The 16,704-nt window shown below is 39.4% G+C and overlaps 1 protein-coding gene across 1 annotated transcript in view; it reads right to left on the bottom strand.

Annotated features, from left to right (window-relative positions):
* The window catches only part of LOC144593844 (dynein axonemal heavy chain 8-like), a 624,642-nt gene that overhangs the window by 422,472 nt on the left and 185,466 nt on the right, over nt 1-16,704 (bottom strand). The window contains exons 20-24 of the mRNA XM_078399962.1: nt 16,478-16,594; nt 14,043-14,162; nt 12,133-12,274; nt 8,912-9,027; nt 6,443-6,543 (exon numbers count right to left, since the gene is read on the bottom strand). Coding sequence (XP_078256088.1) covers nt 6,443-6,543; nt 8,912-9,027; nt 12,133-12,274; nt 14,043-14,162; nt 16,478-16,594 — 596 coding nt within the window. The remainder of the gene's footprint in view (nt 1-6,442; nt 6,544-8,911; nt 9,028-12,132; nt 12,275-14,042; nt 14,163-16,477; nt 16,595-16,704) is intronic.

Below are 16,704 nucleotides of genomic sequence, written 5' to 3'. Positions count from 1 at the left end.
TATGATGGGAGTTAGGGATCAGACAGAGAATATTACTAGTTTTATTACAAAGATAAGAGAGTAAATGGATAACATGAAGGAGTCGAATAGTTGGGGTGATTAGGATTTCGGGGGCTGGTCGGACAAGTTGATTAATATAGGAATTTTAATTGTTTGTATTTTTGTCGGGTTGGCTATTCTGAAATGCGTATTGAGAAGAATGCAGATGGTGTTAGAGAGTATCGGTACTTCAAGAATGTTAGTGGTAAGACAAACTGAATTGTATGATAAGGAGGCTGAGGATGTTGAGGCTGAGGATGAGGATGGAAGAGTTTGAACGACTAGGAAGGTTATTAGATTAGGAGGTAAGAGTGAAGGGGAAGATGAAGTGGTTTTGAGGATGAGCAACATAATAGAATAGGTGTAATAGGATATGCGCCCTTTGGAGGGCTATACCAGAAGAATGATGCATGTGTGGAGTTTTGAAACTAAAAGAGTTAAGGCGATGCAGGCAAGAAGCAGTTCATGTAAGAGATATTGTAGCAGGGCGCAGTTTTTCTGGTGTCAGGGGTCATTGTTTAGAAGTGTTTAGAAGTGTTAATGATGGTCTAGTTTTGAAGGAAAATAACTGCAGATGCTGGTGCAGATCGGGGGTGTTTATTCACGGGGTGCTGGAGTGGCTCAGCAGGTCAGGCAGGAAGGAATGGGTGATGTTTCGGGTCGAGACCCTTCTTCAGAGGGGATGGGAAGATAATAATGCATTACATTTATATAGTGCTTTTCAAACACTCAAAGACGCTTTACAGGGATTTCTAGAACATAGAGAAGTGAATAAATAGATAAATAAGTAAACGAACAGAAAAAGGAGACAGAAGGTGAGATGACCTTCAGTGGTTGAAGGCAGTGCTGAACAGGTGAGACTTCAGTGATGTTTTGAATGTGGTGAGTGAGGAGGAGTCTCTGACGGCTTGGGGTAGTGAGTTCCATAGGGTGGGAGCAGCGATGGAGAAAGCCCTGTCCCCCCAGGATCTGAGTTTGGTCCGGATGGCGGGGGACAGGAGATTGGCAGCAGCAGAGCGGAGGGTGCAGGTGGGAGTGTGCCTGTGGAGGAGGTCAGTCAGGTAGGATGGGGCCAGGTTATGGAGGGCTTTGTAGGTCATAAGGAGGATTTTGTACTGGATTCTCTGGGGGATGGGGAGCCAGTGGAGTTTGTAAAGGACGGGGGTGATATGGTCCCGGATCGGGGAGTGGGTGAGTAGACGGGCAGCGGAGTTTTGAATGTATTGAAGTTTACTGATGATTTTTGAGGGTGAGCCATAGAGGAGGCTGTTGCAGTAGTCCAGACGGGAGGTGATGAAGGCGTGGATGAGGGTTTCTGCAGCTGTGGAGGAGAGGGATGGACGGAGACGGGCAATGTTTTTGAGGTGGAAGAAGGCTGTCTTTGTGATGTGTTTGATGTGTTTGTCGAAGGAGAGGGTTTGAGCAAAGATGATTCCAAGATTCCGGATGTGAGGGGAGGTGGATACTGGGAGACCATCAATATTGAGGATGACGTTTTGGGTGGATTTGGTGAGCGTTTTTGGACCAATGATGATGATTTCAGATTTGTTGCAGTTGAGTTTGAGGAAATTTGATTGAAGCCATGATTTTATTTCAGTGATGCAGTTTGTCAGTGTAGAGTGTGTGGTGGTGGAGATTGACTTGGTGGAGATGAGGAGCTGGATATCATCGGCGAAGCAGTGGAAGTTGAGACCATGACGGCGGATTAATTGACCAAGGGGGACAGGTAGAGGATGCCAGTAGTGGGGTTCCGTTGAAGGTGACAGAAATGTTGGAGGATGATTTGTTGGATACGCTGGCTGATGGATGGAAGGTGAGAACGAGAGGGATTCTGTCTAGTATTGATGTAGTTTCCTTTCTGTAGAAATAAACAAGGTTTAGATTTGATTGTACTTAGAAGTTTGGTTGTAGGTAGTTTGTTTTCTATCCACCTGAGGGAATATGAAGGCGTTGTTTTACTCTTGAAGTGTTTAAGGTGATTTATTGTTTTAAGCTTTGATAGTTATCATAGAATGATAAAAGGAGGGAATGAGAATCTATGTTATTAGCTGATATAGTCAATTAGAGATATTATATTTTGTTGTAGTAGAGATGGTTTATTTTGTTGTTTTAGCTAATATAAAATGAATGCTTATTTTAGTGGAAAGCAGTAAGATGGATGCTTGTGGCAGAAATGTTATCCTTGGGAACAGAATGTGTTTGTCCCTTTACGAATGATAAGGAGTGTACAGAAGAGATGGGCTATTGTCCTCTCCCACTACTCTGTCTGACTGCGAGTGCTGTGTATTGAAACAGTAAAGCAAGGTCATGCAGCTACGAGATTGCTCGTCTATAGAGATAAGAAAGTTTCTTTCTTAGTAACAACTCCTTATTTGGGTGCGTGTGAAAGTAGGAAAAGTTTTGAATCCACTCTAGGTAAATTGATGCGTTTCTCTAAAAACATGTGACTTATATTAATGGTTTGGTTTCTGAGCATGTGACCTGTATCAATGATTTTGTCTTCTCTGTAACCATGGGAAATGTATTAGATGTGTAATTGGTCCTTGTATTAGATGTGTAATTGGTCCTTGATTTCTTTTTGTCACACCTCTCTTTTTCTGTATAAAAAAGTAAACAATCGTGGAGAAGTTGTTCTTCCCCTCCCCTGAGTCAAGGTCTCTTCAGACACTAGTGTTGTGTCTGGAGATCTTCTCGGGAAGAACCCCATGGTGGAATAAATCTGATGTGCTAATCCAGTATCACGTGTGATTATTCAGACTGAAGGTAAAGAATTTGATTTAACAGATACATTTCCTCCTTTATCCTTGATCAGTTCTACCCCATCCTTGGATACCCTTTTATGTATATTATGGCCTCTTAGGTATGACTATATATATATATATATATATATATATATATTTTTTTTTTAATATATATATTTTTTGTGTTTATTTTGTTATTATATATATAAAATGGCCCCTTTTGTACTTTCTAATTGCCATTTTCGTTCTTTCCTGCTTGCTTTATATTCCCCAAAAGGTCTTGTCTGATTTCATCTTTCTAAACCTTACATACACTTTTTTTCTCTGTGTAAATAGTTGGCACATTTTGTCAGTCTGATTTCTGGCGTACTGAAAACCAGACCAAGCACAATCTGAATGCAATCTTCACTCTGCATACTAGCCAACTTGCGGGAAACCTTTCTCCCCTTTGCTTATCAAGTTAAATGCTAACCAGTTAATGGAGGGCTTTGCTGGGAGGAGATCATCCAACAGTTTGGCCAACGCCAACAGCTGTCATGTGCTGAGAATATTCAGAAACATCTGAAATGGAATGAAGTGTTTACATGATAATGAGTGGGAACATATTATCCAGAGAGTAATAGGAAATATTAACGTTGAATATATCTTCCATGAGATAACAGAATATTGAGGTAATTATTTCAAAGACATGGATTTGCAGTAGATTTGGGCAACTGCCAATACAGGCTGAGTATATGTTTCTTATGTTATATATCAGTAAATGAGGCAGTTGTTACATTGTTACGGAAGCAAAAGCAGCAGTTAGATCAACGGCACAATGACAGGCTCTGTTGTACAGCAGGAAGGGTCGAGGTGTAAGTGAGTGTTATATATAGGGACCCTTATTATCAGTGGGGCAAATAGGACAATTTCTATGGGGCAATGGGGCAATGGGACAATTTCTATGGTTGCGAGCAAAACTCCAGGTTGGTGTGTTTGTTCCCTGGTGCCAAAGTCAAGGATGTCTCTGAGTGGCACAGGAGGGGAAAGGTTGAATAGACAGAGGTCATGGTCCATCTTTGTATCAATGACATAGGCAGGGAGAGATGAAGTCCTACAAAGTGTATATAGGGAACCATGCAGAAGTTTGAAACGCAGAATCTATAGAGTTGTAATATCAGGATTATTCCCTGTGCCATGAGATAGAGTGTATAGGAACTAGGGGATAAGGCAAATGAACAGTACAGCACAGGAATGGGTTAATCAGCACTGACTTTGTAGACAGAAGGGCTTATTCAGGTGCAGTACTGTCCTATAGATACAGGGCTGAGACTGGTCCAGCCAGCAAGGCTTCACTTACTTGGAACACCAGGATCTGTTCTGGGGCAGAGGTGACCTGTGCAAGAGGGACAAATTAAATTTGATCTGGAGGGGAAATCTATATTCTTGCACGGAGATTAGTTGCCTGGGAGGATTTAAATGTCTGGCAGGGGAGTGGGACAAAAGATAGTAGTCTATCAGATGAGAAAGTTGAGACAAAAATTGAAGCTAAAACAAGGTAGTGCAGTAGGCAGGACAAGTAGGGGGAGGTCTGATTGGTAAAGTTGGTTACCTTAATGCAAGAAACCTCATAGGAAAGGCAGATGAACTCCGAGCACGGATTGGCATATGGGATTAGATTATAGCTATTACAGAAACATGGTGAGATTTAGGCAGGACGGGCAGCTCAAAGTTCCAGGGTATTGGTGCTTCCGGCGTGACAGAGGTGAAGGTAAGTGAGGAGTTGTTGCACTATTGACTAAGGAGTGATTAGATAAGACATCCTCAAGTGAAAATTTGAGGCCCCGGTGGCATCCAACTAGTTAAAATGGCACATATATGCTGACTTGGGAGTTTCCAAAGTTCCTTTGGCACGAGACTAGTCACCCTAATCTCATCTTTGATATTCAGCTCTTTGATACATACTTGGTGGACTCAGGTTGCGACTGAATAATCCTGACAAAAAAGCTGGGCACTGGTCACCAATTTGTTAATCAGAGCCGCAGAGTGCTGGAATAACTCAGCAGGTAAGGCAGCATCTCTAGAGAACATGGGTAGGCAACGTTTCAAGTCTGGACCCTTCTTCAAACTGATTGTAGTTTGGGGGATGGCAGGTGGGGGAGAAAGCAGGAAGAGAGGAGGGGCAGGACAAAGCCTGGAAAGTGAGAGGTGGATACAAGTTAAGGAGAATACAGGTTAAGGATAGGCAGATGGTTGGACAAAGGCCAAAGATGAAATGACTAAAGATGTGAAATATGGATAGAAGAGTTGTGAATTGTAAAGCCAGAAGAAAAATGTAGGTGCAAGGGAAGGAGGAGCAGGGAGAAATGGGTGCATGTCCAAGTGGAACTTCCCCACCCCCCTTATCTGTATCCATCTATCACTTGCCAGGCTTTGTCTCGCCCTCACCCAGCTTTCTTCCACCCCCATCCCTCCCCACACCCCACCACAAACAATCCGAAAATAGGTCCCAACCCAAAATATGGCCAATCTATGTTCTCCAGAGATGCTGCCTGAATTACTTCAACAATTTGTTTCATTTTTGGTAAACCAGCAGCTGCAGTTCCGTATGCCTCCTTGTTAAGAAGAACCGCTTTATTGCATTATCATCAAAATCTTCCATCATTTGCTGAGGATAAAAAAAAACGCTTTTGGTAGTATTTAGCTGTGTTGGATTGTCCCACGTTTTGTGTACCGAACGTACCTTAACAATTTTCTACTTTGTCAGTTAAATGGCAGTGTTAAAACCATACTAGTGCAGCTCAGATAGCAATTAAGCTAGTTCTGGAGAATCATATTATTGCCTAGATTTGCTTGGCTCCAACACCTTTGCTGTATTCAGTGCTCTCAGATGGTTCTTGTTATGTGATATGAATCAAAATAGCTGAAGGCAGACTTTATGATGGTGAGGATCTCAGGGAAGCACGATATCCATCATTCACTTGATACATGTGATTTGGTTAAATATGATTGATAATGCTTCCGTCTTGTCTTTTTGCTTTCACATGTTGGTCCCTACAACCACCCTGGATGGCAAAGTTATGGCTGTCTTTTCCCTTTAATTGTCCACTACCTTTTATGCGTATATATGACAGCAGTGCACAACTTTAATCATATCAGATGATTATGGGATTGCATAGTTCTGGAATATTGCAAATTATCTTTGCTGGTATTACAATCCCACATGCTGCTTCATGTTCCTACATTGAAAATGTGACACCAATTCAAAAACATTTTCTAATACACAATGCATGTGTATTACATTGCAAGGCTTCGACACAATATGTTTGCAAATGCATTAATTCATGGTAACTTCCTCAAAAAGCAGATTGCAAAATCATTGTTTTCATTTCCACAAACTTAATGTTTATGATTTGTGGAGGATTGATTGCTTTAAAAAAATCTTTACGAACATCAACTTTAATCTTGAACATGACTCACTAGTGTGACTCACTTACAAAACAAGGAACATGGTTTTCTTTTGATTTAAAATTAAAGATCATATTTTACAGTTTGCTCCAAAGAACCGGAACACATTCAGTTTCTATTTTGGATTTGTGATATCCTTGCCTTCTGAGCCTGTTCAACCATAGTTCATGTTATTTATCAATATTTATAAAAAAGTACAGCAGAAGAATACTTACAAGAGGATTCTTCTTTTCAGAAGGTCTAGTGTCAGAGATGTAGATTTCACTAAAGCATCAATTAAATGATGGGTAAAAAAGGAATAAAACTCCTTCACATCCTAGAGTGCAAAAAAAAATAAAATGAAAGAGTCCTGAAAGACGAAGAACCAGTTTCTTATGAATATTATTATGTATGACGAATATATGTTTAGCAATACTGATTAGTATAATAAACACTTCAATTTCTTCAAAATATCTTGCGGATTTGAATATGACTCCATTGGCTTCGGTTTCTTGATATGCTTTCTGGAGAGAATGGCATAGAGCTCTTCTGATTTACTTTGCTTCGCAGTGGGTTCAGCTTGATCATTATGTTTTCATAATTGTCATCAAATAATTTACCTTTGTTTGAAAACAGCCACGTGTCAACGTCTCCCGCAATTTTGGCAAGATCTTTTATTGGTGCGAACGCAAGTTGGGAGATCCAGGCATAGTTATAATCCATTGGATCATCCAAGTACCTAAGGAGTCCTGAAATGCCTGATTTTCTTCTCTGCTCAATCCTGGCGCAAATAGCTTCGTACAGTTTTCTGCCAGGTTACTGCTCCAGGTCAATCAGCTAACTCGGATGCCAGCTGCAATTCAATTTCAGATGAGAAACAAATGGCTGCATGAAAGCGCACTAAGCGCACTGTTGGTGTGAAGGGTCTGAAGAAGGGTCTCGACCCGAAACGTCGCCCATTCCTTCTCTCCTGAGTTGCTGCCTGACCTGCTGAGTTACTCCAGCATTTTGTGAATAAATACCTTCGATTTGTACCGGCATCTGCAGTTATTTTCTTACACGCACTGTTGGTGTGACATCTTTCAGTTCAAAAACTGCCTCAGCTTGACTAGATTTTGCAGTAAATCATTCTCATGGGTGATTTGCAGAAGAACAGCAATTTTTTTGATTTTTCATATCAATTCAGCAATGTTGTCAGCAAGTTGAACATCAGCATCAGCGGGTTGATCTTCAACTCATGTGCCGATGGTGTCATCATCACCTTCGTCCTCATCGTAGGACTCCTCAATCTTCTCTTTCTTATAGATGTTGTCCTCCTCATTCCTATCTCTATAACCATCAGCCAAAGACCTTGTCATTGTGCTGTAAATTGAGACATGTGGAGTGTCGATTTCTCTGAGATCCACTCATCTAAAGTGAGTGAAAAGCAGCCCCCAGATTCCAGTATTTCTTTCAGTTCCTGTTGCATTTCTTCCAGAATTTCTGTTCGATACCTCATGACCATATCACGAATTCCCTCCCTCGTACATGTGATTTTCAGACCTTGGGATTTCCAGCCATTTTTGATGTCAACCAAATTGATTTTGATTTTGGCCAATGGAATTCTATCTAAAGCTGTCAAATGTACAATGACAAACTCAGTTGTTTCTGTTGATTTCTTCTTGAAATACAAAAGTAACATTCCCTGATTTGTGAAAGATGGAATGCCAACTGACATGTTTGAAGTCACAGGGTCAAATTTGAAGGCATGTTGGGTTCCAGATGATATTTGAATGCTGTTGGGGATGGCTGATATTTGAAAGATGTTTCACAAAGCATTCACTTCACTAAATTCCTATTATTTTTGTTCACAAGAAAGTTGTGCCAAATGTCTGACTTACCTTGAAAATCAATCCAGTTATTCAACAATTTTCTGTTTGAAATTTTCTGAATGCATTTAACTTATAAATTGTGCTTATGTTTTTGCTTAGCATTACTGGATAAACTGGCTTAAAAGTTACCAAACATTTATTTACAAAACAAGGAATTCCAAGGAAAACAGCAAATTCAATGCAGCACATTGACGAACTCAGTAATTGAGCAACTCCTTAACTTGCTTAGCTACAGTAAATAAAATGTGATAAGAACCTTATTTCCTGTTAGTGCCCCAAGTTTTTGAAGCAGAAGAATGTGATCCTGTTTCAGCCACCAGTGATCAAAACGAGTGCTGCATGCATTTCATTTGTATGTGCATGTGTGTAGGTCCTGCATGACAAATGCTCTGCATGCACTACTACGCCTGAAAATAGTTATGGAGTCATACAGTACGGAAACAGGCCCTTTGGCCTAACTTGCCCAAGCCGACCAAGATGTCCCCATCTATGCTAGTCCCACCTGCCCGTGTCTGGCCCATATCTCTCCAAACTTTTCCTATCCATGCACATGTCCAATTGCCTTTTAAATGTTTTTGAAGTATCTGCCTCAGCTACCTCTTCTGGCAGGTCCTTCCATATTCCACAAACCCACCACTCTCTGTGTGAAAACATTGCCCCTCTGGCTCTTGATTCCCCTACTCTGGGTAAAATGTTAGGCTGAAATTAGTGACCTGCATCATTCAAACAGAATGATTGTTTTTCTGTTATTCACACAATGAAACATTAAAATTGAATATAAAGACCCTTGTGTTTCTTTTCTCAACTAGATATTCCATAACAAGTATTTTTTACCTTTTCAAATTCTTCATCTCTTTTGATTTGTTCAATATTTGCTTTAACAGTCGAATGAGACTTTATAGTTAAAGCTTCCTCTTCAGGTTCTTCCGTAAAAAAAACTCGTCTACGTTCTAGGTTAGAAATATGTAAGTCTAAGGCATAAGGTATTAAATAATACCACAGAAACCATGCCGAGTGTACAATGTTGAACTAATACCTTTGTCAATAACTGTTAAAACAAATTGGTTAGGTCAATTCCTCAAGTTAAATGTGAACAAGAAAGATAGAGTTCACTATGAAATAAATTGAGAAAATACTTGGAAAACTCATCCAGGTCAGGTGGTATCTATGGAGGGAAGAAAAGCATGAAAAACAATCTACACTGATGAGTGACTTGTGCCACAGTAGACACATTCCTCCCATGGAGAGGGTTCAGAGGACATTTACGGGAATGAGCCCAGGAATGGATTAACATAAGATGAGCGTTTGACTGCACTGGGCCTGTACTCACTGGATTTTGGAAGGATGAGGGGCAACCTCAATGACACCTACCAAATAGTGAAAGGCCTGCATAAAGTGAATTTGGAGTGGATGTTTTCACTAATCGGAGAGTCTAGGACCAAATGCCATAGCCTCCGAATAAAAGGACGTAACTTTAGAAAGGAAATGAGGAGGAATTTCTTTAGACAGAGGGTTGTGAATCTATGGAATTCATTCCCACAGCTGGCTGTTATTATTATTATTATTTGTAGTTGGTGTTATTGAGAATAAATCATATACTTTAACTGGGATTTAGTGCAGTTATCCTAATTTGATTCTGCAATAAAATAATAGGCTCATAGCTCAGGCAGACTGGACAAGAAATTTTTAAGGCGGAGATCGGCAGATTCTTTAATAAAGAGTGTCAGTCATTACGGGGAGAAAGCAAGAGAATGGAGATGAGAAGAAAAGATAGATCAGCCATAATTCAATGGCAGAGTAGACTTTATGGGCCAAATAGCCTAATTCTGCTCCTAGAACTTATAAACTGGCCATGCAACATATAGATCATAATGGGAGTCAGATGGGCATCGCAAAGGCAATTGTAATATTTTATTATTTGTAGCTAATGTTATTGAGAATAAATCACAGACTTTAACTGAGATTTAATGCAGTCATCCTAATTTGACTCTGCCATAAAATAACAGGCTCAAAGCTCAGGCATACTGGACAGGATCTGTGAAACATTGCCCACACATGAGCTCATTGAGAAAGAGTCCACTTATCGCTTCGAATCCTTCCACCAGTTACTCTAAATCCATGCCTCCAGGGTTTTTTTTTTAACCCCCGTGCTGAGGTAAAATAGATTATTCTTATTTGATCTGTTTGGGTTCCTCAATTTTATACACCACAGTTACGTCTCCCCTCAGCCTCCTGTGTTCCAAAGAAAGTAATTTCCGTTGTTTTTAAAATAATCATTACAGTTTTCAAGCTCTGCAACATATTCATAAATCTTCTTTGCACTCCTTCGGCAGCAATCACATCTTTGCTGATGTACAGTAACTGGGCTTGTATCAGTACTCTAGATGTGGTCTAGCAATGTAATATGCAATTCAAACCTAACAAGCCCGTATACCCTATGACACAGCTAAAAATAATCCCATATGGTTGTTCACCAAATTATTTACCTCTTCTGCCACCTTTAAAGATTTGTAGTATACTTCAAGATCCTTTTGTTTTCTCATAATCCTATAATTTCCCATATATTCCCCAGACATGTTGCATCTCCCCTAATGCATTACCTTCCTCTTCAAGTTAAATTTCGTTTTCCAATTTTCTGCCCAAGAGACCATACCTTCTGCATCGTCATGCAATCTAAAACTGCCTTGCTCAATGTTAACAATATTGCTAACCTTTGTACCATACATAATATGAATAAAACATATTCCAACAAGAAAGGGACCAAGTACTGAGCTCTGTAAAGTTGGTCACAACATTTCCTGTCAATCATTATAGTTTTCTTGGAGACACAAGGAATAGCAGGTGTTGGTTTACTGCAGTTACTCCAGTATTTTTTTGTGTTGATAGACACAAAGTACTGGAGTAACTCAGCAGGTCAGGCAAAATCTCTAGAAAAAAAGGATTTCAGGTTGGGACCCGATAGTGTTATTTAAGAGGCTTTTAGATAGGCAAATGAAAGTGCTAAGAATAAAGGATATGGATCATGTACAGGCAGATGAGATCAGTTTAATTTGGCATCTTGTTCAGCATAGACACTGTGGGCCGAATGGCCTGCTCCTGTGCTCTTCTGTTCTATGTACATCAATCATACTGCCTTCCTTGACATCTTCTCCACAAACTTAATAGCTGGTCTGCTACATACCTTCCTTCACAAAACTATTTTAAAATGTCAATTACCCAATCCTTTTCTAAATGGAGGTTTAGACTATTCCATTAAATTAATTCCAAAAATGTAGATACTACTGAAGTGAAAATAATTGGTTTGAAATTAATCTGCTTTTTTTTCCATTCATTTGTTTGAAAATAAAAAATGCAGTTTTACCAGAACTCCGATTCACTGGCAATAATCTTGTAGCCAGATACTTACACTTCAAGTGTTCAATTATGACATTAAATTATTCATACTGTTGCAACAATTCCTGGAAATTTAAATATTAAGCATGACTTAATTGAATTATTAAGTGAATACATTGGTTCATAGAAACAACCTATTTCTGCAGGTTGGAGAGTTTAGAACTAGGAACATAAATGAAAAATTAAAATCAGGTTTTTCACAAATTTTAGGTTAAAGACACTTTGTCAAACTACGAAACAGAGAAAAAAATTAGAATTAGGTTGTAGAGAAGATGGGCCAGTAGGATGGATAGGATAAAATGGATATCTGTGATATGGATGCCGGGATTGCTATGAGTACGAGTTCTTAATGGAGCAAAGAAGTGTGATGTTTTGCAAATAGCAGGTTAGGTTATGCTAATGAAGAGAGGGAGAAAAACAGAATCAATATCTCAGATGCATGACTTACAGCAAAAATGGCCAGTGCTGATATGGACAGTGAATGAAAATTATCAGAAGTTGAAGGGATCCAATAAATTGACAGTTGAAGCTACATAAATTCTTAATTATATATTTGAGGCTGAGAGATTTTTACTAACCAAAGATATTAAGGGATAGAAAGAAATAACAGGCATATGGATTTAGAACAGAGATAACCCATGATATCACGGAATGGATCTAACCTGGTTGAGTTTCAGGTTTATCAACTTCTTTCACCGGCACCGAATCAGAGAGTTCTATAAATATTCCCACCAATTGGTCCACGGTTTTTTCAATATCGGTGCATTTTGGAATTAAAACGTCTGTCCATTCTTTGCAGCAAATCTAGAGAACATATTAGCACACGCAACAGCAAAACAAAAACTGGTGAAAGCTACAAGATAATGAATAGAGGTCATTGTAAAATGAAAAAAAAAAGCTTGAAATATTCATAAGATCAGACCACATCTCTGAGAAGTTTTAATGTTTCAGTTTGAAGACACTTCATCAAATTCAGATCAATGTATTTCCAATGTTTAAAAAAATACATAACAAAAATGACTGAGTATTGATGAATGAACATCCTCGTAGGTAACTGCAAAAGATCCAATGGGCGAATTTAAAAAATACATTCTTGGATTCTCTTCAATATTTATTTCATAATTAACATAATTCCAAAAAATTACCTATTTATTAAAACATGGCAGTTTTATGCAACTTTGCTACTTGCAATCTAAACAATGCAGCATTGATTTCATTTCAAAATATGGCATCAGGTGAAAAGCATTAAGGAATTTCTGAAATGGAAAAAGGTACTACATGTCTTCAAATTCACATTCAAACGTTCAGCGAACATCTGCAGCTGTGGGACTGGGAGCCGGAAATATATTATGAATGAACAAGGTGATGCAGACTTAAAGGATAAATAAGTGCTTCACAGTAGGGTTTACAAAGTGGATGCTGACAAGGTATTGGTGGAAGTGATATGGTAGAAGTAATTATCTTCATATTCACCTTAGGGATCTAAGCAATGCTGGTGATGATTACATTGTTCACCCGGAGCTAAGTGTCATTAAAAAGATGGGAGTCAGACAAAAAGTGCAAGGGCTGCAATGAGATAGATCAGGAATACATCCTTAGCAGATGAAAAGTCTGTTCAAGAGGATGACAGCTGAAGAAGCTGTTCCTGAGTCTGATGGTATATGGTTTCAATGTTTTGGATCTTCTGCCTGAAATGGGAGGGGACAAGAAAGAATGACTGCCTTTGAGTGGCCCTTGTCTATGTTGGCTGTTTCTGAGGCAGCAGGAAGTGTAGTTGGAGTTGTTGGGGGAGAAGGGGAGGATGGTTTGTAGAATGGACGAGTCTGCATTCACAACTCTCTGCAAATCTTGTGGGCTTGGCAGAGAAGTTGTCAAAACAAGCTGTGAAGCTTCCTGGTGGTATATTTTCAACAGTGTATCTTTTGATAAAATTGGTTGAGATTGGCAAGAGACTTGGAGACATGCTGAATTTCCTTAGTCTTCAAAGGAAGAAGTATTGATGTGCTGCAGCATTGATGTGATTAGACCAGGTTAAATTGTCGGTGGTATTTTCACCTAGGAACTTGAAACTCTTGACCATCTCAGGAGCTCGGGAGGGTCACAGGGTGCTGTTGTACTTGGGTCAGTCCATATCAGACATGTGTGAGTCATTTAATGGCAAGTTGATCAAAGTTTAGGTCCGGCATATTCCAGAGGGGATAAGGATGGCAAAGTAATGGAACCTTGGATGATCAAAAAAGGTTGTAGATTTGGTCAAAAAGAAAAAAGAAGTGCATGCAAGGTTTTTGAGAGAAGATGATAGAATCAGATATAATCCCTATATTTAATTTATATTTAGACAGACACATAGTTATGGATACAGACCTAATATTGATAAATGCGATTAATATAGATGGGCAAAAAGATTGGCATGGATGCCGTGCGCTGTAGAGTTCATTTGTGTTGTATAAAACACAATGATTCTATGCAATCATGTAAATTATACTGAATAATTGCCATTAATTGACAGGCCTAGTTCTTAATTGACTCTATTCTGAATTCTAAGTGCTAAAATTCTTTAACAGAATATTACCTCACTGTAGGCAAGCAGTTCTTCCAAAGTTAAGGCCTGATCCTCTGGTAGTTTCACTATAATTCTTTGGCCTATTTCCTCTATTGCCTCATCTATGTGCTTTTCTCGTAAATCAGCTATCTGGAAACATCAATGAATATTAGATTATTACATTATATTATTTCATATATTTCCTATTACTGCATCTTCCCATAAGAACTATATGGAATCAGCCATTTTGGCCCACCGAGTCCCCACTGACCATCAATCACTTTTACACTGATCCGAAAGGTGAAATTTCCCCCATGATGGGTGGAAGACGACTGCAGAGTGTTGACAATGAGAATTTGTCATTGATGCCCCATTTTGCTGCATCTGTCCTTTTTACACTGGTGGATTTTAAGGGCATATCTGCGACCTGCTCGAGAAACTGTAAGAGCATGGAGGTCTTTGTACATCTTTATAAAACATTGGTTAGACTGCAGCGGGAATATTGTTGTAGTTCTGATCACCACACTTTATGAGGGATGTAATTGCACTGGAGAAGGTGTATTCACCAGGATCCTATCTGGGATAGAATGTTTCAGTTTCAGTTACGAGCGGGATAATAGGCTGTATTATTTTCCTTGGAATGGAGGAGGCTGAAGGACCTGTCAGAGGTGTTTACAATTATGAGAGGCAGAGATAGGGTAAAGAGTAAAACCAAATCCTCAAGGCTGAGGTGTTTAAGACTAAAGGATTTAGATTTAAGGTTTTTGAGTAAGAGGTTTAGAGTCGATCTGAGGCAAGCTGTCTGGAACTTACAGCCTGTGAAGCTCGTGGAGGTGAGTACTTCCACTTCATTTAAGAAGAATCTACATGAGCACTTGAATTGCTCATAAATGGAATTTGTACAAATAGGCACTGATGGTCACCATGAAAGGGTCTGTTTCTGTGCCATATGACACTCTAGCACTGGGGTCTAACAAACCAAAAGACATACTAGAAGTAGGAGTAGTCCAGATTAATCATGTTTCTCAATTTTTTTTCCAATAACTTCCTTATCACTTATATATTGGATTCATGTTGACGAAGATCTTTGTAATCTCTCTAGAAACAGATGAGGTTCTTCGGAATTGGAGAGTAGCCAATGATGTTCCTTTGTTTATGTAGAGAAATAGGGATAATCCAGGTAATTATAGGACAGAATCCTCATATTAGTGGAAGGGAAGCTGTTCGAGAGGATTTAAGATTTACTCACATTTGGAAGAGAATGGAGTGATTAAGGGGCTGTGCACGGGGCAGGCCATGTCTAACAAACTTGATTACATTTTTTGAGGATCTATACCCTATTCATGAGGGTAGGGCAGTAGATGTTGTCTAATGAATAGGGTATAGATTCTCAAAAAATGTAATCAAGTTTGTTAGACATGGCCTGCCCCGTGCACAGCCCCTTAATCACTCCATTCTCTTCCAAATGTGAGTAAATCTTAAATCCTCTCGAACAGCTTCCCTTCCACTAATATGACAAGGCCCTCAATGCTAGATTATTAAGATGCATGATTTCACAGAGACTTCATAGTTTGGATTCAGAACTGGATAGCTTATAGAAGTTAAGAGGGTAGTGATGCCTGGAGGTCTGCAACCGTAGGAATTTGTGCCGGGGTCTTTGTTGTTTTTGATTAAGCAATATAAAGTAATGAATGGTTTCAACAGGGTAGATTGCAGAACACCTTTCCCTATATTGGAGTTAGATAATACTTGAGAACATAGATTTAGTGTACTGGGAAAGATTTAAAGGAGATATGAGGGACAAATTCTTCACCCAGAGAGTGATACTAGAATGCACTGCCTGAGTGAGTGGTTGAAGCTGAGTCACTGACACCATTTAAGAAGTGTTTAGATGAGCACGACTCACTTAGGCATGTAAGGCTATGGGTCAAGTGCTAGGAAATTAAATGAATATGGAAGGGTGCCCAACAGCTAGCGTGGGCAAATTGACCGAACAGCCCATTATCTTGCTGCACAATCCTATGACTCTATTCCATGATTACACAGTGGTAATGATTGGCTGTCAGGGTGGCCATTTTGTGGATCCTTTGCTGCACGCTGCACCACGAGAGGAAGGTCAGATGCGGGGCATGCCGGGATGGGCGCCGTCCTCCCGCTGGTCCTCCGGGGAGGGGGGGGGGGAGCGCGTTTAATAAAGTTTATTAGGTAAATTGTTTTGAAAAAGTAACAAAAGTAGGTTTATTCAGACCACGGGGGAATAGTGAGTAGGATGGGCCTAAAATTATCGCGCTCTTGTGTACCGTTTTGGCTGTGTAGAGAACATGGTACACACATAAACACATAAACATATACACACAAACAACTGAGAGTTTTAGTAATATATAGATAGATAGATGTTTGCAATATCTTTACTGTTAGCCTTTTGTGTAATGAGTAAATGTAAAGTTTTCAAGGAATCTACTTACTATCTTAAGTAATGCAATCAAGTCATTAATGGCTGCATCTGTTTCAGAGAAGAACTGCTTGAGTGTTAAGGATGACCAATTCAGAAAAGTAACACCTTGTCTCAGGATAGATTCAATCTAAAAGAGAACGATGTACCATAAAGATTAATGCTTCTGGACCAAAACATAAAACTTGCCGTCTTGATATCTAGGTTTATTTTTACATTATCTCAATGTTCTACATATTT

Source organism: Rhinoraja longicauda, chromosome 5, assembly GCF_053455715.1.
Source record: "Rhinoraja longicauda isolate Sanriku21f chromosome 5, sRhiLon1.1, whole genome shotgun sequence".
NCBI lineage: Eukaryota > Metazoa > Chordata > Chondrichthyes > Rajiformes > Arhynchobatidae > Rhinoraja > Rhinoraja longicauda.
The sequence above is the reverse complement of the archived record's forward strand: the minus strand, read 5'-3'. Positions and strand labels throughout refer to the sequence as shown.